A 23,479-nucleotide genomic window follows, 5' to 3' on the forward strand; every position below is an offset into this window, starting at 1 on the left:
ATTTTCCCCCTCAGGAGACTGAAAAGATTTGGCATGTGTCCCCAGATCCTCAAAACATTTTACAGCTGCATCGAGAGCATCCTGACCGGTTGCATCACTGGCTGGTACGGCAACTGTTCGGCAGTTGGGTAGTGCGTACAGCACTAGGGCCAAGCTTCCTGCCATCCAGGACCTATATACTAGGCAGTGTCAGAGGAATGCCCAGTCACCCAAGTCAGACTGTTCTCTCTGCTACCGGACAGCGGTATCGGAGCGTTAAGTCTATGTCTAAAAGGCTCCTTAACAGCTTCTACACCCAAGCCCGTAAGACTGCTGAACAATTAATCAAAATATTGACCTCCAAGTAATGTGAATATGGCTTTAGCCTTTCAAAGCATTATCAGAATGTACTTGACTCTGGGCAGGTGTGATGTATGGTAATCCCTATAGGACAACTACGCTGTAGTGTGCCCGGACAGCCAGAGAATAGGGTGACCTTCAAAATATGGTGTCACTGCACAGAACGTGGCCAGAAATGGTCTCTTACCGAGAGGCACAGGCGGTAGTGATGATGTTACTTATTAGATGATCCAAAGAAACTCCCCTTCACTTGATGGGACTGGAGAGGCGACGGAAATATGGTGGACATTGCTTACACACCTACCCAGTAGCCTCATGTCTGTGTCAAGGGAGTGGATGAGAGCAGGAGGTAAGGGCACAACCATTTGAAATGAAATGCCACAGGGCCCAGCCAGTGCTAGACAGCTTCTCTGTCGCCCCCCCCCCCCTTCAAGCCTCCAGCCGTGTACTGTTACAGCCGACAACTAGGTCACGGCATTTGTCTTCCATTCGGGGTCACCTCTACGAAGTGAAAAATAAGTTAGTGGAACTCCAGCTCACAGATCCAAACGTTTTTCAAAAGGAGAGATGAAATGATGGTATGTCAAGGATTGGAACACACAACTGGGCTGCTTCAGTCTGGTTTGAGTTGAGATATAGAGTAATCTACCTCCTTATCTCCAAGAAAGTTGTATCGCATTTCAGCCCACACAGCCTGAGGGAACAGATGTATTCATTCCCCATCATCCTTATCGCTAATGCTAATCAGCATGTGCCGGGTTGCGCTATAGCCACAGGGGTAGATAATGTTAGTGCAGATTTATAAACCATTTTGCCCCACATGACGTGACCTTTGCTAGCAGAGTATCCATCAGGTTTTTGCCTCTGTAGGCCCTGGATTGGTTTAGCTTCGAGTAACCTCTGCAGGCTTGGCTTTTCTATCTATCCACCTATCCACCTACCTACCTACCTACACACACACACACACACACAGTTGAAGTCGGAGGTTTACATACACTTAGGTTGGAGTCATTAAATCATTTGTGGTTTTTCAACCACTCCACACATTTCCTGTTAACAAACTATAGTTTTGGCAAGTCGGTAAGTAATTTTTCCAACAACTATTTACAGACAGATTATTTCACTTATAATTCACTGTATCACAATTCCAGTGGGTCAGAAGTTTACATACACGAAGTTGACTGTGCCTTTAAACAGCTTGGAAAATTCCAGAAAAGTATGTCATGGCTTTAGAAGCTTCTTATAGGCTAATTGACATAATTTGAGTCAATTCGAAGTGTACCTGTGTTTGTATTTCAAGGCCTACCTTCAAACTCAAATTTCAAACATCATGGGAAAATCAAAAGAAATCATCCAAGACCTCAGAAAAATAATTGTAGACCTCCACAAGTCTGGTTCATCCTTGGGAGCAATTTCCAAACGCCTAAACGTACCACCATGTTCAGCTGTACAAGCAATAGTACGCAAGTATTAACACCATGGGACCACGCAGCCGTCATACCGCACTCTGTCTCCTAGAGATGAACGTACTTTGGTGTGAAAAGTGCAAATCAATCTCAGAACAGCAGCAAAGGACCTTGTGAAGATGCTGGAGGAAACGGGTACAAAAGTATCTATATCCACAGTAAAACGAGTCCTGTTTCGACATAATCGGAAAGGCTGCTCAGCAAGGAAGAAGCCACTACTCTAAAACCGCCATAAAAAAGCAAGACTATGGTTTGCAACTGCACATATGGACAAAGATGGTACTTTTTGGAGAAATGTCCTCTCTTCTGATGAAACAAAAATAGAACTGTTTGGCCATAATGACCGTCGTTATGTTTGGAGGAAAAGGCGGAGGCTTGCAAGCCGAAGAACATCATCCCAACCGTGAAGCACGGAGGTGGCAGTATCATGTTGTGGGGGTGCTTTGCTGCAGGAGGGACTGGTGCGCTTCACAAAATAGATGGCATCAGGAGGAGGGAAAATAATGTGGTTATATTGAAGCAACATCTCAAGACCTCAGTCAGGAAATTAAAGCTTGGTCGCAAATGGGTCTTCCAACTGGACAATGACGAGCATACTTCCAAAATTGTGGCAAAATGGCTTAACCTGTTAAGTCGACCCTCTATTTTTTCGAACATTCTGTTAAAAATCGCTCAACATTTCAGCGCCCTGCTACTCAGGCCAGGAATATAGTATATGCATATGATTAGTATGTGTGGATAGAAAACACTCAGACGTTTATAAAACTGGTTAAATCACGGCTGTGACTATAACAGAATGTGCGTTTCATCGAAAAGTGCAGGAATATCTGATCACTGAAAATGGAAATAAATATCCATCCGCGACTTCAAGGAATTGTTCAAAGTGAATCGAATTAAATGAGGCCGAGGTTGCAGTGCCTACAGCAGTGCCTACAGCTTCCACACGTTGTCTAGAGTCTTGTCATTTGATTCGCAATTGATTCTTGGTCTAACCGAATCAAGGGAATCGATTCCCTCCGGTCTCCGACCGGATGTTTTGGTCGAGCTCTCTCAAAGACATTTTTTCGAAACAGACACCTATAGAATTGACATCGCCTCCTGATGAATTGTATCGCTTATTAACGTGTCCTAATACCTAAAGTTGCATTACAAAAGTATTTCGAAGTGTTTTGTGAAAGTTTATCGTCGACTTTTTGAATTTTAAAAAATGACGTTACGTTATGAAACGCTATTTTTTCCCGTTTATCACAGTCTTCATAGATCGATATCTAGGCTATATATCAGGGGTGTCAAAGTCAAATGGACGGAGGGCCAAATAAAAAATTTAGCTACAAGCCGAGGGCCGGACTGTTCGAATGTTCATTGAAAAATTTTTAAATGACGCATATAGTCTAGTGAACCTAATTGAACCTACTGAAAACCTAACAAATATATTCCAATATGATCAGATAAATAAAGCAATATTTTCTTATGGCTCTGTCAGTAATCTTTAATTTTCAACAGACACAAAAGACAAATTTCCTTTATATAAAAATCCCCATAACATGAACATTAAATGAAAGAAACCGGTATTCAAGGCACCATCAGTAGCCTATATTTTCTATTTTAGCAAAAGTGGGCTAAATTTACTTCAAAGAAAAAAACAATAATAGCAATTTTCTATCATCCACTCAACTGAAATATTTTTAAAATATAATTGGATTGAAATACAATAAAATAAAGTGCAAAAATCTATTAATCAAAAACAACACTTTGTTTAAGGAGAAGTAACATGCAGTGAAAACAAATATTAAACTTTAACTTTTAAACTTGAACTGAGTAAAAACTCTAAATATGTGATTGCACAGTAATGTTCACTTGTTTGAGGTTGAGGGTGATACTTGGTGGTGTCCCATCTTTTCCACAAGTTCATCAATGTTCGGGGTAAGGCTCTGAGCTGAGGAAATCCTCAGAATTGAGTGGAGGTGTTCAGCAGTAAGTCGACTTCTGTGTGATGTTTTGTTCAAGTTCATCAAAGAAAACAGTTGTTCACACAGGTATGTGCTGCCAAACATAGACAACGTTTGAGCAGCCTGGATGCGCAGCTGGGGCATTGTGTCGGGAGGAAACGGGCGAACTCCGCAGCACCCACTGCCGCATATTTTGCCCTCAGTGCATCATTGCATTGGAGGTCAATCAACTCCATTTGGAGGTTTGGTGGTGAGCTTTCCACGTCAACAGCAAATGGGTTACCGAGCAGTTCCAACCTGCTTTTGTGCTTCAAAGTCAGCAAATCGGCGTCGAAAGTCAGCGGCAAGCATACCTATTTTATCAGCCAACTGTGCGCTCGGGAACGCACTGGTAGAGAGCTTCTCTTTCATGGTCTGGCAGCTGGGAAAGTGGCTCAAATTTTCTTTCCGCATCTGCGTCTCCCACAGAGTCAGTTTGGTTTTAAATGCCTTCACTGTACTGTACATATCAGAGATGACACGATCCCGACCCTGCAGCTGCAAGTTCATTGCATTCAGATGACTCGTAATGTCACACAGAAAAGCCATTTCACACAGAAACATTTCGTCTCGGAGTTGTGTTGTGTCTTTCCCTTTGCTGTCCAAGAACAGACAAATCTCCTCACGAAGCTCGAAACATCTTTGAAGCACCTTTCCCTGGCTTAGCCATCGCACCTCTGTGTGATAAGGCAAATCACCATGCTCCGTTTCTAACTCCGTCAGAAATGCCTTGAACTGGCGGTGATTCAAACCTTTGGCTCTGATAAAGTTAACTGTGCGCGTGATGATGCTCATTACATGCTCCATTTTCAAGGCTTTACCGCACAACGCTTCCTGGTGTATGATACAATGATAAGCTGTCAGCTCACCTGTCGCGTTTTCCTCTTGCATCTTTTCCCGTATCTTCGCCACCAGTCCGCTCCTGTGTCCACACATCGCAGGTGCTCCGTCGGTTGTCAAACCCACGAGTTTTTCCCAAGGCAGCTCCATCTCATTTACACATCTTGACACCTCTTCATACAAATCATGCCCCGTAGTTGTGCCATGCATAGGACGTAAAGCCAAAAACTCCTCTGTCACGCTTAGGCTGGAGTCCACTCCGCGGATGAAAATTGACAACTGGGCAATGTCAGAAATGTCGGTGCTCTCATCCACAGCCAAGGAATATGCAATGAAATCTTTTCCCTTTTTCACAAGCTGCTCTTTTAGATTGATGGACAACTGGTCTACTCTCTCGGCAATGGTGTTTCTGCTCAGACTCACATTTAAAAAGAGTTGCCTTTTTCTGGGCAAACTTCGTCACAAACTTTAATCATGCAGTTTTTGATGAAATCCCCCTCCGTAAATGGCCGGGCTGATTTAGCGATCTCTTCTGCCAAAATAAAACTGGCCTTGACAGCAGCCTGGCCTTGTGATTTGGCTTTTTTGAACAGAGCCTGTCGAGATTTGAGGCCTCGTTTTAATTCCTCTGCCTTTTGTAGCCTTTGTTCCATGTCCATATTCTTGTTTTTGTCCGCGTGTTTCGTTTCATAATGTCGTCTCAGATTATACTCTTTCAGTACCGCCACACTTTCTCCACACAGAAGACACACAGGTTTTCCAGCTACCTCCGTGAACAAATACTCCGACTCCCACCTTGTTTGAAACCCCGGTTCTCAGTGTCCACCTTCCGTTTTGCCATTTTTGATGGGTATCTGAAAGTTAATTTTACTGTGATGCTGACAACTGCTGTGCCAATAAATATTGAAATGAAGCAGCCTACTGCTCGGTGCGTCACCGTTGCATTGTGGGAAATGTAGTATTGGTGCGTGTAAAAGATCTGCGGGCTGCCGGCTTGCTGCGGTCTGCGGGCCGGTTCTAATAATAAATCAAGATCATCCCAGGGGCCGTAAAAAACCTTCTCGCGGGCCGGATGTGGCCCGCGGGCCTTGACTCTGACATATGTGCTATATATGGACCGATTTAATCGAAAAAAAGACCCAATAGTGATTATGGGACATCTAGGAGTGCCAACAAAGAAGATGGTCAAAGGTAATGAATGTTTTATATTTTATTTGTGCGGTTTGTGTAGCGACGACTATGCTGATTATTTTGTTTACGTCCCCTGCGGGTCTTTTGGGGTGTTACATGCTATCAGATAATAGCTTCTCATGCTTTCGCCGAAAAGCATTTTAAGAATCTGACTTGTTGCCTGGATTCACAATGAGTGTAGCTTTAATTCAATACCCTGCATGTGTATTTTAATGAATGTTTGAGTTTTAACTAATACTATTAGCATTTAGCGTAGTGCATTTGCATTTCCAGAGCTCTAGATGGGACGCCTGCGTGCCAGGTAGGACCAAGAGGTTATTAAGGATAACAAACTCAAGGTATTGGAGTGGCCATCACAAAGCCCTGACCTCAATCCTATAAATGTGTGGGCAGAAATTAAAAGGTGTATGCGAGCAAGGAGGCCTACAAACCTGACTGTTAGACCAGCTCTGTCAGGAGGAATGGACCAAAATTCACCCAACTTATTGTGGAAGGCCAAAAGGTTTCATCCAAGTTAAACAATTTAAAGGCAATGCTACCAAATACTAATTGAGTGTATGTAAACTTCTGACCCACTGGGAGTGTGCTGAAGAAATTAAAGCTGAAATAAATCATTCTCTCTACTATTATTCTGACATTTCCCATTCTTAAGATAAATTGGTGATCCAAACATACCTAAGACAGTGAATTTTTACTGGGATTAAATGTCAGGAATTGTGAACTGAGTTTAAATGTATTTGGCTAAGGTGTATGTTTTATTTTTATTTCTGTATTTCACCTTTATTTAACCAGGTAAGCTTGTTGTGAACAAATTCTCATTTGCAACTGTGACCTGGCCAAGATAAAGCAAAGCAGTTCAACACATACAACAAAACAGAGTTACACATGGAATAAACAAACATACAATCCATAATACAGTAGAAAAATCTATATAGAGCATTTGGAAATGAGGTAGGATAAGAGAGGTAAGGCAAGAAATAGGCCATGGTGGCAAAGTAATTACAACATAGCAATTAAACACTGGAATGGTAGGATGTGCAGAAGATGAATGTGCAAGTAGAGATGCTGGGGTGCAAAGGAGCAAGATAAATAAATAAATACAGTATGGGGATGAGCTATGTACAGGTGCAGTGATCTGTGAGATGCTCTGACAGCTGGTGCTTAAAGCTAGTGAGGGAAGTAAGAGTCTCCAGCTTTTGAGATTTTTGCTGTTCGTTCCAGTCATTGGTAGCAGAGAACTAGAAGGAGAGGCAGCCAATTAAGAATTGGCTTTGGGGGTGACCAGTAAAATATACCTGCTGGAGTGCGTGCTACAGGTGGGTGCTGCTATGGTGACCAGTGAGCTGAGATAAGGCGGGGCTTTACCTAGCAGAGACTTGTAAATGACCTGGAGCCAGTGGGTTTGGCGACGAGTATGAAGCGAGGGCCAGCCAACGAGAGCATACAGGTCGCAGTGGTGGGTAGTATATGGGGCTTTGGTGACAAAATGGATGGCACTGTGATAGACTACATCCAATTTGTTGAGTAGAGTGTTGGATGCTATTTTGTAAATGACATCGCCGAAGTCGAGGATCGGTTGGATGGTCAGTTTTATGAGGGTATGTTTGGCAGCATGAGTGAAGAATGCTTTGTTGCAAAATAGGAAGCAGATTCTAGATCTAATTTTGGATTGGAGATGTTTAATGTGAGTCTGGAAGGAGAGTTTACAGTCTAACCAGACACCTACGTATTTGTATTCTAAGTCAGAACCGTGAACTCTATCGGAGAAGTAGTTGGTGAACCAAGCGAGGCAATGATTTGAGAAACCAAGGCTGTTGAGTCTACCAATAAGAATGTTGTGATTGACAGAGTCGAAATCCTTAGCCAGGTCGATGAATACGGCTCCACAGGAATGTCTCTTATCGATGGCGGTTATGATATCGTTTAGGACCTTGAGCGTGGCTGAGGTGCACCCATTACCAGCTCTGAAACCAGATTGCATAGCGGAGAAGGTACGGTGAGATTCGAAATGGTCGGTAATCTGTTTGTTAACTTGGCTTTCAAAGACCTTAGAAAGGCAGGGTAGAATAGGTCTTTTTTTATTTCACCTTTATTTAACCAGGTAGGCTAGTTGAGAACAAGTTCTCATTTGCAACTGCGTCCTGGCCAAGATAAAGCATAGCAGTGTGAACAGACAACACAGTTACACATGGAGTAAACAATTAACAAGTCAATAACACAGTAGAAAAAAAGGGAGTCTATATACAATGTGTGCAAAAGGCATGAGGAGGTAGGCAAATAATTACAATATTGCAGATTAACACTGGAGTGATAAATGATCATGTACAGGTAGAGATATTGGTGTGCAGAAGAGCAGAAAAGTAAATAAAAACTGTGGGGATGAGGTAGGTGAAAATGGGTGGGCTATTTACAAATAGGTTATGTACAGCTGCAGCGATCGGTTAGCTGCTCAGATAGCTGATGTTTGAAGTTGGTGAGGGAGATAAAAGTCTCCAACTTCAGCGATTTTTGCAATTCGTTCCAGTCACAGGCAGCAGAGTACTGGAACGAAAGGCGGCCGAATGAGGTGTTGGCTTTAGGGATGATCAGTGAGATACACCTGCTGGAGCGCGTGCTACGGATGGGTGTTCCCATCGTGACCAGTGAACTGAGATAAGGCGGAGCTTTACCTAGCATGGCCTTGTAGATGACCTGGAGCCAGTGGGTCTGGTGACGAATATGTAGCGAGGGCCAGCCGACTAGAGCATACAAGTCGCAGTGGTGGGTAGTATAAGGTGCTTTAGTGACAAAAGGGATGGCACTGTGATAAACTGCATCCAGTTTGCTGAGTAGAGTGATGGAAGCGATTTTGTAGATGACATCGCCGAAGTCGAGGATCGGTAGGATAGTCAGTTTTACTAGGGTAAGCTTGGCAGCGTGAGTGAAGGAGGCTTTGTTGCGGAATAGAAAGCCGACTCTTGATTTGATTTTCGATTGGAGATGTTTGATATGGGTCTGGAAGGAGAGTTTGCAGTCTAGCCAGACACCTAGGTACTTATAGCTGTCCACATATTCAAGGTCGGAACCATCCAGTGTGGTGATGCTAGTCGGGCATGCGGGTGCAGGCAGCAATCGGTTGAAAAGCATGCATTTGGTTTTACTAGCGTTTAAGAGCAGTTGGAGGCCACGGAAGGAGTGTTGTATGGCATTGAAGCTCGTTTGGAGGTTTGATAGCACAGTGTCCAATGACGGGCCGAAAGTATATAGAATGGTGTCGTCTGCGTAGAGGTGGATCAGGGAATCTCCCGCAGCAAGAGCAACATCATTGATATATACAGAGAAAAGAGTCGGCCCGAGAATTGAACCCCGTGGCACCCCCATAGAGACTGCCAGAGGACCGGACAGCATGCCCTCCGATTTGACACACTGAACTCTGTCTGCAAAGTAATTGGTGAACCAGGCAAGGCAGTCATCCGAAAAACCGAGGCTACTGAGTCTGCCGATAAGAATCTGGTGATTGACAGAGTCGAAAGCCTTGGCAAGGTCGATGAAGACGGCTGCACAGTACTGTCTTTTATCGATGGCGGTTATGATGTCGTTTAGTACCTTGAGTGTGGCTGAGGTGCACCCGTTACCGGCTCGGAAACCAGATTGCATAGCGGAGAAGGTACGGTGGGATTCGAGATGGTCAGTGACCTGTTTGTTGACTTGGCTTTCGAAGACCTTAGATAGGCAGGGCAGAATGGATATAGGTCTGTAACAGTTTGGGTCCAGGGTGTCTCCCCCTTTAAAGAGGGGGATGACTGCAGCAGCTTTCCAATCCTTGGGGATCTCAGACGATATGAAAGAAAGGTTGAACAGGCTGGTAATAGGGGTTGCGACAATGGCGGCGGATAGTTTCAGAAATAGAGGGTCCAGATTGTCAAGCCCAGCTGATTTATACAGGTCCAGGTTTTGCAGCTCTTTCAGAACATCTGTTATCTGGATTTGGGTAAAGGAGAACCTGGAGAGGCTTGGGCGAGGAGCTGCGGTGGGGCCGGAGCTGTTGGCCGAGGTAGGAGTAGCCAGGCGGAAGGCATGGCCAGCCGTTGAGAAATGCTTGTTGAAGTTTTCGATAATCATGGATTTGTCGGTGGTGACCGTGTTCCCTAGCCTCAGTGCAGTGGGCAGCTGGGAGGAGGTGCTCTTGTTCTCCATGGACTTCACAGTGTCCCAGAACTTTTTGGAGTTGGAGCTACAGGATGCAAACTTCTGCCTGAAGAAGCTGGCCTTAGCTTTCCTGACTGACTGCGTGTATTGGTTCCTGACTTCCCTGAACAGTTGCATATCGCGGGGACTGTTCGATGCTTTTGCAGTCCGCCACAGGATGTTTTTGTGCTGGTCGAGGGCAGTCAGGTCTGGAGTGAACCAAGGGCTGTATCTGTTCTTAGTTCTGCATTTTTTGAACGGAGCATGCTTATCTAAAATGGTGAGGAAGTTACTCTTAAAGAATGACCAGGCATCCTCAACTGACGGGATGAGGTCAATGTCCTTCCAGGATACCCGGGCCAGGTCTATTAGAAAGGCCTGCTCACAGAAGTGTTTTAGGGAGCGTTTGACAGTGATGAGGGGTGGTCGTTTGACTGCGGCACCGTAGCGGATACGGGCAATGAGGCAGTGGTCGCTGAGATCCTGGTTGAAGACAGCGGAGGGCCAGTTGGTCAGGATGACGTCTATGAGGGTGCCCTTGCTTACAGAGTTAGGGTTGTACCTGGTGGGTTCCTTGATGATTTGTGTGAGATTGAGGGCATCTGGCTTAGATTGTAGGACTGCCGGGGTGTTAAGCATATCCCAGTTTAGGTCACCTAACAGAACAAACTCTGAAGCTAGATGGGGGGGAAATCAATTCACAAATGGTGTCCAGGGCACAGCTGGGAGCTGAGGGGGGTCGGTAGCAGGCGGCAACAGTGAGAGACTTATTTCTGGAGAGAGTAATTTTCAGAATTAGTATTTCGAACTGTTTGGGTATGGACCTGGAAAGTATGACATTACTTTGCAGGCTATCTCTGCAGTAGACTGCAATTCCTCCCCCTTTGGCAGTTCTATCTTGACGGAAGATGTTATAGTTGGGTATGGAAATCTCTGAATTTTTGGTGGCCTTCCTGAGCCAGGATTCAGACACGGCAAGGACATCCGGGTTAGCAGAGTGTGCTAAAGCAGTGAGTAAAACAACCTCAGGGAGGAGGCTTCTGATGTTGACATGCATGAAACCAAGGGTTTTTCGATCACAGAAGTCAACAAATGAGGGTGCCTAGGGACATGCAGGGCCTGGGTTTACCTCCACATCACCCGCGGAGCAGAGAAGGAGAAGTATGAGGGTGCGGCTAAAGGCTATCAAAACTGGTTGCCTAGAGCGTTGGGGACAGAGAATAAGAGGAGCAGGTTTCTGGGCATGGTAGAATATATTCAGGGCATAATGCGCAGACAGGGGTATGGTGGGGTGCGGGTACGGCGGAGGTAAGCCCAGGCACTGGGTGACGATGAGAGAGGTTTTATCTCTGGACATGCTGGTTGTAATGGGTGAGGTCACCGCATATGTGGGAGGTGGGACAAAGGAGGTATCAGGGGTATGAGGAGTGGGACTAGGGGCTCCATTGTGAACTAAAACTAAAACCTGACGTGAATGATGTACTTCTTTCCCGGGAACAGGCCCAGATCCCCGTCATCTAGCAGAATGGAAGGAAAATCATATCTATTACCTAAACGGAAGATTAAACTACCAACGTGACATTCAGAACTGCAATATCTTATGCTTCACGGAGATGTGGCTGAACGACGATGTTATCAACATACAGCTGGCTGGTTATATGCTGTATCGGCAGGACAGAACAGTGCCGTCTGGTAAGACAAGGGGCGGCGGACTATGTATTTTTGTAAATAATAGCTGGTGCACTATATCTAAGGAAGTCTCAAGGTTTTTCTCGCCTGAGGCACAGTATCTCATGATACTGTAGACCACACTATCTACCTAGAGTTTTCATCTGTATTTTCTGTCTACATACCACCACAGACTGATGCTGGCACAAAGGCCGCACATAAAAATACTGCTGTCAGTAGGCTTCGCAAATGCCATACAAATGTAACAGTATAATGCAAGGCTTTCTTCATTGTATGACAGCCATTTCCGATTGGTGCCGTCTTTAAAGCAGAAAACCCTCTGTACCACAGTTTTTTTTATTTCTGCATAGGATGGAAACTATTTTTTTTTATGTCATCTGACTTATGTCTCTTGAAATAATTAAAAATTGGTCTGGCATCCTGGCCTTCCCTGACTCTCTCTTCTACTGAAACTGGACTGGGCCTGTCATCAACCTGGATATGAATAAAATAATATATCAATTAACTAATAAAGGCCCAGTTTTGAAATAAAAAATAAACATATCAAGTAAATGAATGACGACAACACGTTTTTTTGTGTGACTTTACGAGCCGTTCACACCGGACTGTTGGCATGATGATGAGTTTCAATGCGTTGTCTAGTACGAGGCGAAGTGGTAGGAACCCTGGCGATGAGGATCATAGCTAGCAAACCATTGTAGCCATATTCTCCCGCACAAAATATGAATTTGAGAGGGAAATGACTTCATTGGTTTTACAATATGTATACTATTTGCAGCCAATGGCTGTATAGACATGAAATAAAATTTGCTAATTAATATTTGTATATGTCTAATGCAATTTAGCATTTAGAACAACAAGGCAAAAGCAAACAGAATCAAATGAATGCTTATTTAGCTAAGTCAAATTATACGACAGTAAATCACTGATACTCAGGATACTCTGCCATTTCCCACAAAATCCCCACAGGACAGCGAAATCTAGGCATTCAGAGCTTTGCTAGGCATCAAATTTCAGTTTTTCCACTAGCCGGTTTGAAGACCCAGTAAGTTACGTCTTTACCTCAATTATTTCTTTCTGGTACATTTACACATCAGTAGCTGACCAATAGTATTTGCATTTCACTCATAAATTCTGATTTAACATGTTGTATTGTAACACATTTAGGCACATATCTACCGATTCGGCTGCACTGTCTTTGGCTTCGCTGTCCTCTCCGTCTACTTTTATCCGCAAACCGGGTTGTGGCATCTTAGTGTCTGTGGTACTGCTAGTAGTACTACTACTACTGAATAAGACAGTTCGTTTTTTACATTTACTTGCATTTGAGTGAAGGGTTTTGAGTTTTGTCTCTTAACTTTTCAGCCCCACCCTTAAGTTTTTTACTTTTCCATTTTCTTTTGCTAGTTTTCGCGCTGTTTGTGTCAATGTGTGTGTGAGTCAGACAGGGGGCGGGGCTAAGGGTTGCATAGACATTCCTTTGGAATAGACTAACTGGCCTGGGGGAAAGGGGGGTTGGCCCGTGTCGCTCAACCTTCTGCCAACTTTTTTATTAGTAGTAAAAAAATATATAAGGCAGGCGGCCCACCGGCCCAGAGGTTGACCAGCCCACTGGGAATTCTCCCGGTGGCCAGTCCGCTATTAGCCTCAAAGCTCATCAATAAGCTAAGGACCCTGGGACTAAACATCTCCCTCTGCAACTGGATCCTGGTCTTCCTGACGGACCGCCCCAGGTGGTAAGAATAGATAAAAACACGTTAGCTAGTCTTTAAATCTGGGGCCCCTAAGGGGTGTGTGCTTAGTTCCCTCCCTCCCTGTTTATCCACGACTGCATGGCCAAACACGACTCCAACACCATCATTAAGTTTGCTGGCGACACAACAGTGGTAGGCCTGATCACCGACAACAATGAGACGACCTATAGGGAGGAGGTCAGAGAACTGGCAGTGTGGTGCCAGGACAACAACGTCTCCCTCAATGTGAGCAAGACAAAGGAGCTGATCGTGGACTACAGAAAAAGGCGGGCCAAACAGGTCCCCATTAAGATCAACGGGGCTGTAGTGGAACGGGTTGAGAGTTTTTCAAGTTCCTTGGTGTCCACATCACCAATGAACTATCATGGTCCAAAAACACCAAAAGACCGTTGTGAAGTGGGCACGACAAAACCTTTTCCCCCTCAGGAGAATGAAAATATTTGGCATGGGTCCCCAGATCCTCAAAAGGTTCTACTGCTGCACCCTCGAGAGCATCGCCTGACCACCGCCTGGTATGGCAACTGCTCGGCATCTGACCGTGAGGCGCTACAGAGGGTAGTGCAAACGGCCCAGTACATCACTGGGACCAAGCTTCCTGCCATCCAGGTCCTTCATAATAGGTGGTGCCAGAGGAAAGCCCATACAATTGTCATAGACTCCAGTCACCCAAGTTATAGATGTTCTTCTCTTCTACCGCACGGCAAGCGGTACCACAGCACCAAGTCTAGGACTAAAAGGCTCCTCAACAGCTTCTACCCCCAAGCCATAAGACTGCTGAACAATTAATAAAATCGCCCCCCGGACAATTTACATACACTGCAGCCACTAGTGTACATGGCAAAACAGATGACAAACTCAAAAGTCTGGGATTGGTCTATATTATTAATTTTCCACATACAGTTATGGAAAAAGTATTTGATCCCCTGCTGATTTTGTACGTTTGCCCACTGACAAAGAAATGATCCGTCTATAATTTTAATGGTAGGTTTATGTGAACAGTGAGAGACAGAATAACAACAAAAAAATCCAGAAAAACGCATGTCAAAAATTGTATAAATTAATTGGCATTTTAATGAGGGAAATAAGTATTTGACCCCCTCTCAAGCTGAAAGATTTCTGCCTCCCAGGTGTCTTTCATACAGGTAACGAGCTGAGATTAGGAGCACACTCTTAAAGGAAGTGCTCCTAATCTCAGTTTGTTACCTGTATAAAAGACACCTGTCCACAGAAGCAATCAATCAGATTCCAAACTCTCCACCATGACCAAGACCAAATAGCTCTCCAAGGATGTCAGGGACAAGATTGTAGACCTACACAAGGCTGGAATGGGCTACAAGACCATCGCCAAGCAGCTTGGTGAGAAGGTGACAGCCGTTGGTGCGATTATTCGCAAATGGAAGGAACACAAAATAACTTTCAATCTCCGTCGGCCTGGGGCTCCATGCAACATCTCACCTTGTGGAGTTGCAATGATCATGAGAACGGTGAGGAATCGGCCCAGAACTACACGGGAGGATCTTGTCAATGATCTCAAGGCAGCTGGGACCATAGTCACCAAGAAAACAATTGGTAACACACTACGCTGTGAAGGACTGAAATCCTGCAGCGCCCGCAAGGTCCCCCTGCTCAAGAAAGCACATATACAGGCCCATCTGAAGTTTGCCAATAAACATCTGAATGATTCAGAGGACAACTGGGTGAAAGTGTTGTGGTCAGATGAGACCAAAATGGAGCTCTTTGGCATCAACTCAACTCGCCATGTTTGGAGGAGGAGGAATGCTGCCTTATGACCACAAGAACACCATCTCCACTGTCAAACATGGAGGTGGAAACATTATGCTTTGGGGGTGTTTTTCTGCTAAGGGGACAGGACAACTTCATTGCATCAAAGGGACGATGGACGGGGCCATATACCGTCAAATCTTGGGTGAGAACCTCCTTCCCTCAGCCAGGGCATTGAAAATGATTCATGGATGGGTATTCCAGCATGACAATGACCCAAAACACACAGCCAAGGCAACAAAAAGGAGTGGCTCAAGAACAAGCACATTAAGGTCCTGGGGTGGCCTAGCCAGTCTCCAGACCTTAATCCCATAGAAAATCTGTGGAGGGAGCTGAAGGTTCGAGTTGCCAAATGTCAGCCTCGAAACCTTAATGACTTGGAGAAGATCTACAAAGAGGAGTGGGACAAAATCCCTACTGAGATGTGTGCAAACCTGGTGGCCAACTACAATAAACATCTGACCTCTGTGATTGCCAACAAGGATTTTGCCACCAAGTACTAAGTCATGTTTTGCAGAGGGGTAAAATACTGATTTCCCTCATTAAAATGCCGATCAATTTATAACATTTTTGACATGCGTTTTTCTGGATTATTTTCTTGTTATTCTGTCTCTCACTGTTCAAATAAACCTACCATTAATATTATAGACTGATCATTTCTTTGTCAGTGGGCAAATGTACAAAATTAGCAGGGGATCAAATACTTTCCCCCCTCACTGTAGCCTTCCTGATACTTGGAACGCATTCAACAGTCCTTATTCTACGGTCATGGCTAACTGCTGCTGGTGTAGAGTCTGTGTGGAGCAGGCTAATTAAGCTAGTCTAGGTGGCGTCTGATGGTGCCGAAGGCCCGTCTCTGTCCTTTCCCAGGCCATAAGGTGTCTCGATTCCAACCATTGACCTCTTTTCTCTCCCTATTGCTCTGAGTCTGTCTCCCACTCCTCCTGGCCCAGCCAATCTTTCACAGTCTCTCTCTCTCTCTCAATCCTAATCTACCTGTCCACCCTCTCTCTCTCCTCCTTTTCTTTCACATTCTCCCCCTCTCCCTCCATCCTCTCTCAGCTCCCGCTCTCTCCGACTCCACTCCTCTTCTAGCCTGTGATATATACTATATATCTACTTATATCTACACTACCGTTTATAAGTTTGGGGTCACTTAGAAATGTTGTTATTAAAAGAAAAGCCAGCATCTCATAGTCGCCTCTTCACTGCTGACGTTGAGACTAGTGTTTTGCGGGTACTATTTAATGAAGCTGCCAGTTGAGGACTTGTGAGGCGTCTCTTTCTCAAACTAGACACTCTAATGTACTTGTCCTCTTGCTCAGTTGTGCACCGGGGCCTCCCACTCCTCTTGCTATTCTGGTTAGAGCCAGTTTGCCCAGTGAAGGGCAAAGGGAGTAGTACACAGCGCTCTATGAGATCTTCAGTTTCTTGGCAATTTCTCACATGGAATAGCCTTCATTTCTCAGAACAAGAATAGACTGACGAGTCAGAAGAAATGCCTTTGTTACTGGCCATTTTGAGCCTGTAGTCAAACCCACAAATGCTGATGCTCCAAATACTCAACTAGTCTTAAGAAGGCCAGTTTGATTGCTTCTTTAATCAGTACAACAGTTTTCAACTGTGCTAACATAATTGCAAAAGGATTTTCTAATGATCAATTAGCCTTTTAAAATTCTAAACTTGGATTAGGTAACACATTCTTTGTCCTCCAAACACGACGAGTTGAGTTTTTACCAAAAAGTTATATTTTAGTTTCATCTGACCATATGACATTCTCCCAATCTTCTTCTGGATCATCCAAATGCTCTCTAGCAAACTTCAGACGGGCCTGGACATGTACTGGCTTAAGCAGGGGGACACGTATGGCACTGCAGGATTTGAGTCCCTGGTGACGTAGTGTGTTACTGATGGTAGGCTTTGTTACTTTGGTCCCAGCTCTCTGCAGGTCATTCACTAGGTCCCCCCCGTGTGGTTCTGGGATTTTTGCTCACAGTTCTTGTGATCATTTTGACCCCACGGGGTGAGATCTTGCGTGGAGCCCCAGAACGAGGGAGATTATCAGTGGTCTTGTAGATCTTCCATTTCCTAATAATTGCTCCCACATTTGATTTCTTCAAACCAAGCTGCTTACCTATTGCAGCCTGGTGCAGGTCTACAATTTTGTTTCTGGTGTCCTTTGCCAGCTCTTTGGTCTTGGCCATAGTGGAGTTTGGAGTGTGACTGTTTGAGGTTGTGGACAGGTGTCTTTTATACTGATAACAAGTTCAAACAGGTGCCATTAATACAGGTAACGAGTGGAGGACAGAGGAGCCTCTTACAGGTCTGTGAGAGCCAGAAATCTTGCTTGTTTGTAGGTGACCAAAGACTTATTTTCCACAATAATTTGCAAATAAATTCATTAAAAATCATACAATGTGATTTTCTGGATTGTTTTTTCTAATTTTGTCTGTCATAGTTGAAGTGTACCTATGATGAAAATTACCTCATCTTTTTAAGTGGGAGAACTTGCACAATTGGTGGCTGACTAAATACTTTTTTGCCCCATTGTATATACATGTATATACTTACAGTGCATTCAGAAAGTATTCAGAACCCTTGACTTGTCCGTAGAGCTCTGAGACTGAGTTGTGTCATGGCACAGATCTGGGGAAGCATACCAAAACATTTCTGCAGCATTGAAGGTCCCCAAGAACACCGTGGCCTCCATCATTCTTAAATGGAACAAGTTTGGAACCACCCAGACTGTTCCTAGAGCTAGGTGCCCGACCAAACTGAGCAATTGGGGGAGAAGGGCCTTGGTCAGTGACGTGACCAAGAACCCGATGGTCACTCTGACAGATGGGACAACCTTCCAGAAGGACAACTATCTTTGAAGCACTCCACCAATAAGGCCTTTTTGGTAGAGTGGCCATACGGAAGCCACTCCTCAGTAAAAGGCACATGATGGCCGCTTGGAGTTTGCCAAGAGGCACCTAAGGACACTTAGACCAAGAGAAACGAGATTCTCTGGTCTGACAAAACCAAGATTGAACTCTTTGGCCTGAATGCCAAAAGTCATGTCTGGATTAAACTTGGCACCATCCCTACGGTGAAGCATGGTGGTGGCAGCACCATGCTGTGGAGATGTTTTTTAGCGGCAAGGACTGAGAGACTAGTCAGCACCGAGGGAAATATGAACGGAGCAAAGTACAGCGAAATCCTTGATGAAAACCTGCTCCAGAGTGCTCAGGACCTCAGGCTGGGGCCAAGAATTCACCTTCCAACAGGACAACGACCCTAAGCACACACTCAAGACAATGCAGGAGTGGCTTCGGACAAGTCTCTCAATGTCCTTGAGGGGCCCAACCAGAGCCCGGACTTGAACCCGATCTAACATCTTTTGAGAGACCTGAAAATAGCTGTGCAGCGACACTTCCCATCCAACCTAACAGAGCTTGAGAGGATCTACAGGGAAGAATGGTTGAAACTCCCCAAATTCAGGTGTGCCAAGCTTGTAGAGTTATACCCAAGAAGACTCAAGGCTGTAATCGCTGACAAATGTGCTTCAACAAAGCACTGAGTAAATGGTCTGAATTCTTATGTAAATGTATTATTTCTATTATTTTTTTTAAATCAATTTGCAAAAAGTTCTCAACAGTTTTTGCATCGTCATTGTGAGGTATTGTGTGCAGATTGATGAGGGAAAAAATATTTTTGTCAATTTTACAAGGCTGTAATGTGGAAAAATGCACTGTATTATGTGCCCTACCAACTTATATCGATTTAGTTTATCTCTTTGTATCTGCCCTACCTACTTATATCTGCCCTACCAATTTATATCGACTTACAGTTTATCTCTTTGTATTTGCCCTACCTACTTATATCTACTTATATCTACTTATTTGCATGCAAACTCTCCAGATCAAACAATGAATGATTCTAACATTCTAACATCTCAATGTTTTTTCAATAGCCTAATAATGGGGGACTAATAATGAGAGAGAACAAACAATAATTAGTGGCCTATAGAAAAATCGTTTGACAAGTTTAATCAAGCTTATGGTAAGAAAGATATGATCTGTAAGGGGAGGAGAAATCCCTCCATGCTAGGTTGAATACCAAGTAGCCAATAACCTACCCACCCTCCTACTAGACCTATCATTAAAGCCAATAACCAATCCACCCTCCTACTAGACCTATCATTAAAGCCAATAACCTACCGACCCTCCTACTAGACCTATCATTAAAGCCAATAACCTATCCACCCTCCTACTAGACCTATCATTAAAGCCAATAACCAATCCACCCTCCTACTAGACCTATCATTAAAGCCAATAACCTACCGACCCTCCTACTAGACCTATCATTAAAGCCAATAACCTATCCACCCTCCTACTAGACCTATCATTAAAGCCAATAACCTACCGACCCTCCTCCTAGACCTATCATTAAAGCCAATAACCTATCCACCCTCCTATTATACCTATCCACCCTCCTACTAGACCTATCATTAAAGCCAATAACCTACCCACCCTCCTACTATACCTATCCACCCTCCTACTAGACCTATGATTAAAGCCAATAACCTATCCACCCTCCTACTAGACCTATCATTAAAGCCAATAACCTATCCACCCTCCTACTAGACCTATCCACCCTCCTACTAGACCTATCATTAAAGCCAATAACCTATCCACCCTCCTACTAGACCTATCATTAAAGCCAATAACCTATCCACCTTCCTACTAGACCTATCATTAAAGCCAATAACCTATCCACCCTCCTACTAGACCTATCATTAAAGCCAATAACCTATCCACCCTCCTACTAGACCTATCATTAAAGCCAATAACCTATCCACCCTCCTACTAGACCTATCATTAAAGCCAATAACCTATCCACCCTCCTACTAGACCTATCATTAAAGCCAATAACCTATCCACCCTCCTACTAGACCTATCATTAAAGCCAATAACCTATCCACCCTCCTACTAGACCTATCATTAAAGCCAATAACCTATCCACCCTCCTACTAGACCTATCATTAAAGCCAATAACCTATCCACCCTCCTACTAGACCTATCATTAAAGCCAATAACCTATCCACCCTCCTACTAGACCTATCATTAAAGCCAATAACCTATCCACCCTCCTACTAGACCTATCATTAAAGCCAATAACCTATCCACCCTCCTACTAGACCTATCATTAAAGCCAATAACCTATCCACCCTCCTACTAGACCTATCATTAAAGCCAATAACCTATCCACCCTCCTACTAGACCTATCATTAAAGCCAATAACCTATCCACCCTCCTACTAGACCTATCATTAAAGCCAATAACCTATCCACCCTCCTACTAGACCTATCATTAAAGCCAATAACCTATCCACCGTCCTACTAGACCTATCATTAAAGCCAATAACCAATCCACCCTCCTACTAGACCTATCATTAAAGCCAATAACCTATCCACCCTCCTACTAGACCTATCCACCCTCCTACTAGACCTATCATTAAAGCCAATAACCTATCCACCCTCCTACTAGACCTATCATTAAAGCCAATAACCTATCCACCCTCCTACTAGACCTATCCACCCTCCTACTAGACCTATCATTAAAGCCAATAACCTATCCACCCTCCTACTAGACCTATCCACCCTCCTACTAGACCTATCATTAAAGCCAATAACCTATCCACCCTCCTACTAGACCTATCCACCCTCCTACTAGACCTATCATTAAAGCCAATAACCTATCCACCCTCCTACTAGACCTATCATTAAAGCCAATAACCTATCCACCCTCCTACTAGACCTATCATTAAAGCCAATAACCTATCCACCCTCCTACTAGACCTATCATTAAAGCCAATAACCTATCCACCCTCCTACTAGACCTATCATTAAAGCCAATAACCTATCCACCCTCCTACTAGACCTATCATTAAAGCCAATAACCTACCGACCCTCCTACTAGACCTATCATTAAAGCCAATAACCTATCCACCCTCCTACTAGACCTCTCCACCCTCCTACTAGACCTATCATTAAAGCCAATAACCTATCCACCCTCCTACTAGACCTATCATTAAAGCTTTAAGACAAGTTAGTCATGAACAGTAGCCTATAACCAAAATATTCTAATAGCCTAAGAAGGTACTGTTGCCCCTTAAAATCATAGCAAGACTGAAAGTATGAGTCTATAACCTAGGCATTTCTCAATCATAGCTTTATGAGACCTATAACAAACAAGAGAGGAGGATGAGGCCAAGCAATTATTACCCAGTTCTGAAGACGATCATTTATAACGTAACTCAGTACGGTAAGACAGCCCGTTCCTCATCAGTTGACTGTCACTTTGCTCCATCAGGAGAGTGACACACGCACCTGTTTCATGCTGGGTCGGCAGGTAGCCTAGTGGTTAGGGGCAGGTAGCCTAGTGGTTAGAGGCAGGTAGCCTAGTGGTTAGAGGCAGGTAGCCTAGTGGTTAGAGGCAGGTAGCCTAGTGGTTAGAGGCAGGTAGCCTAGTGGTTAGAGGCAGGTAGCCTAGTGGTTAGAGGCAGGTAGCCTAGTGGTTAGAGGCAGGTAGCCTAGTGGTTAGAGGCAGGTAGCCTAGTGGTTAGAGGCAGGTAGCCTAGTGGTTAGAGGCAGGTAGCCTAGTGGTTAGAGGCAGGTAGCCTAGTGGTTAGAGGCAGGTAGCCTAGTGGTTAGAGGCAGGTAGCCTAGTGGTTAGAGGCAGGTAGCCTAGTGGTTAGAGGCAGGTAGCCTAGTGGTTAGAGGCAGGTAGCCTAGTGGTTAGAGGCAGGTAGCCTAGAGGTTACAGGCAGGTAGCCTAGTGGTTACAGGCAGGTAGCCTAGTGGTTAGAGTGTTGGGCCAGTAACCGAAAGGTTCCTGGATCAAATTCCTGAGCTGACAAGGTAAAAATCTGCCGTTCAGCCCCTGAACAAGGCAGTTAACCCACTGTTCCCCGGTAGGCCGTCATTGGAAATAAGAATTTGTTCTTAACTGATTTAGTTAGTTAGCCTAGTTAAATAAAGGTTAAAAAAAATTATAATAATCTGAATAAGGGAATACTAGAAAATATTTGCCTGTGTTTCCTAAACTCGGTCCTGGGGACCCATTTTGGTTATTGCCCTAGCCTGTTTTGGTTATTGCCCGAGCCTGTTTTGGTTGTTGCCCTAGCCTGTTTTGGTTGTTGCCCTAGCCTGTTTTGGTTGTTGCCCTAGCCTGTTTTGGTTATTGCCCTAGCCTGTTTTGGTTATTGCCCTAGCCTGTTTTGGTTATTGCCCTAGCCTGTTTTGGTTATTGCCCTAGCCTGTTTTGGTTATTGCCCTAGCCTGTTTTGGTTATTGCCCTAGCACTACACAGCTGATTCATATAATCAACTCATTAAGCTTTGATTATTGGAATCAGCTGTGAAGTGCTAGAGCAAAAACGAATGGACACCCGGGGGGGAGGCGGGTTTGGGAAACCTTGACTTAGCCTCTACCCAGGCTTTCAACAACATTATCTCTTGTCAAAATTGGTCCAGTTGTAGCATGCGATTCAAATCAAATCAAAGTTTATTTATCATGTGCGCCGAATACAACAGGTGTAGGTAGACCTTACAGTGAAATACTTACTTGCAGGCTCTAACCAATAGTGTGGGGAAAAAAAGGTGTGTGTGTGTGTGTGTGTAGGTAAGTAAAGAAATAAAACATGCGGTGGTTTTAGCAGATTTTACTTTGGGGGGGTCAATAGGGGGCGATAGCATCAAATCACTATTGTTTTATGAATACAGGATCACAATAGGACAAAGGTTGATATTGCCCAACCCTGCTCCTCGCCTTCGTGCAGGTGGCTCTACACTTCAGCCTCGTGTTCCACTCTTTTTACACTCCACTCACACACCCTTTTCATAAATTTTACAGCCTTCATTACAGCAGAAGTGTGTTTGTGTGTGTGTACACCCCCCCCCCCATTACGTTTTACAGCCATGGTTACAAGAGAGGTGTGACCCTCCCCGAATTTAGACTATAAACACATTTGTCTTCAGCTCATTTTACAGCAGTTCTCAAGTAAAGTTTGTACACTTCTAGTCTGTGTTTACACTACCAGCTTTCCCTCTCAGCATGTTTTACACAAATCAGCTTTAAACCCTCTCTTTTTCTGTTGTATCTCTCTCTCTCTGTTTTGTCCCACCTCTCTTCACCTAACTTTCTCACCACTCACCCCCTCGTATCCTCTTATCTCTCTTATCTAATCTCTCTCTTTCTCTTCTCTCTCTACCTTCTCTC

At 44.3% G+C, this 23,479-nt stretch overlaps 1 protein-coding gene across 9 annotated transcripts in view; it reads left to right on the top strand.

The window, feature by feature from the left end:
- The window catches only part of LOC118372495 (SPRY domain-containing SOCS box protein 4-like), a 144,864-nt gene that overhangs the window by 83,066 nt on the left and 38,319 nt on the right, over positions 1-23,479 (top strand). For 7 of the 9 annotated variants that reach the window (XM_052463492.1, XM_052463487.1, XM_052463485.1 and 4 more), the window contains one exon: positions 11,492-11,683. The exons of the other annotated variants lie outside the window; for them this stretch is intronic. In XM_052463492.1, coding sequence (XP_052319452.1) covers positions 11,492-11,683 — 192 coding nt within the window. The remainder of the gene's footprint in view (positions 1-11,491; positions 11,684-23,479) is intronic. 9 annotated transcript variants of the gene reach the window in all.

The sequence above is a fragment of the Oncorhynchus keta genome, chromosome 15, assembly GCF_023373465.1.
Source record: "Oncorhynchus keta strain PuntledgeMale-10-30-2019 chromosome 15, Oket_V2, whole genome shotgun sequence".
Taxonomy (NCBI): Eukaryota; Metazoa; Chordata; class Actinopteri; order Salmoniformes; family Salmonidae; genus Oncorhynchus; species Oncorhynchus keta.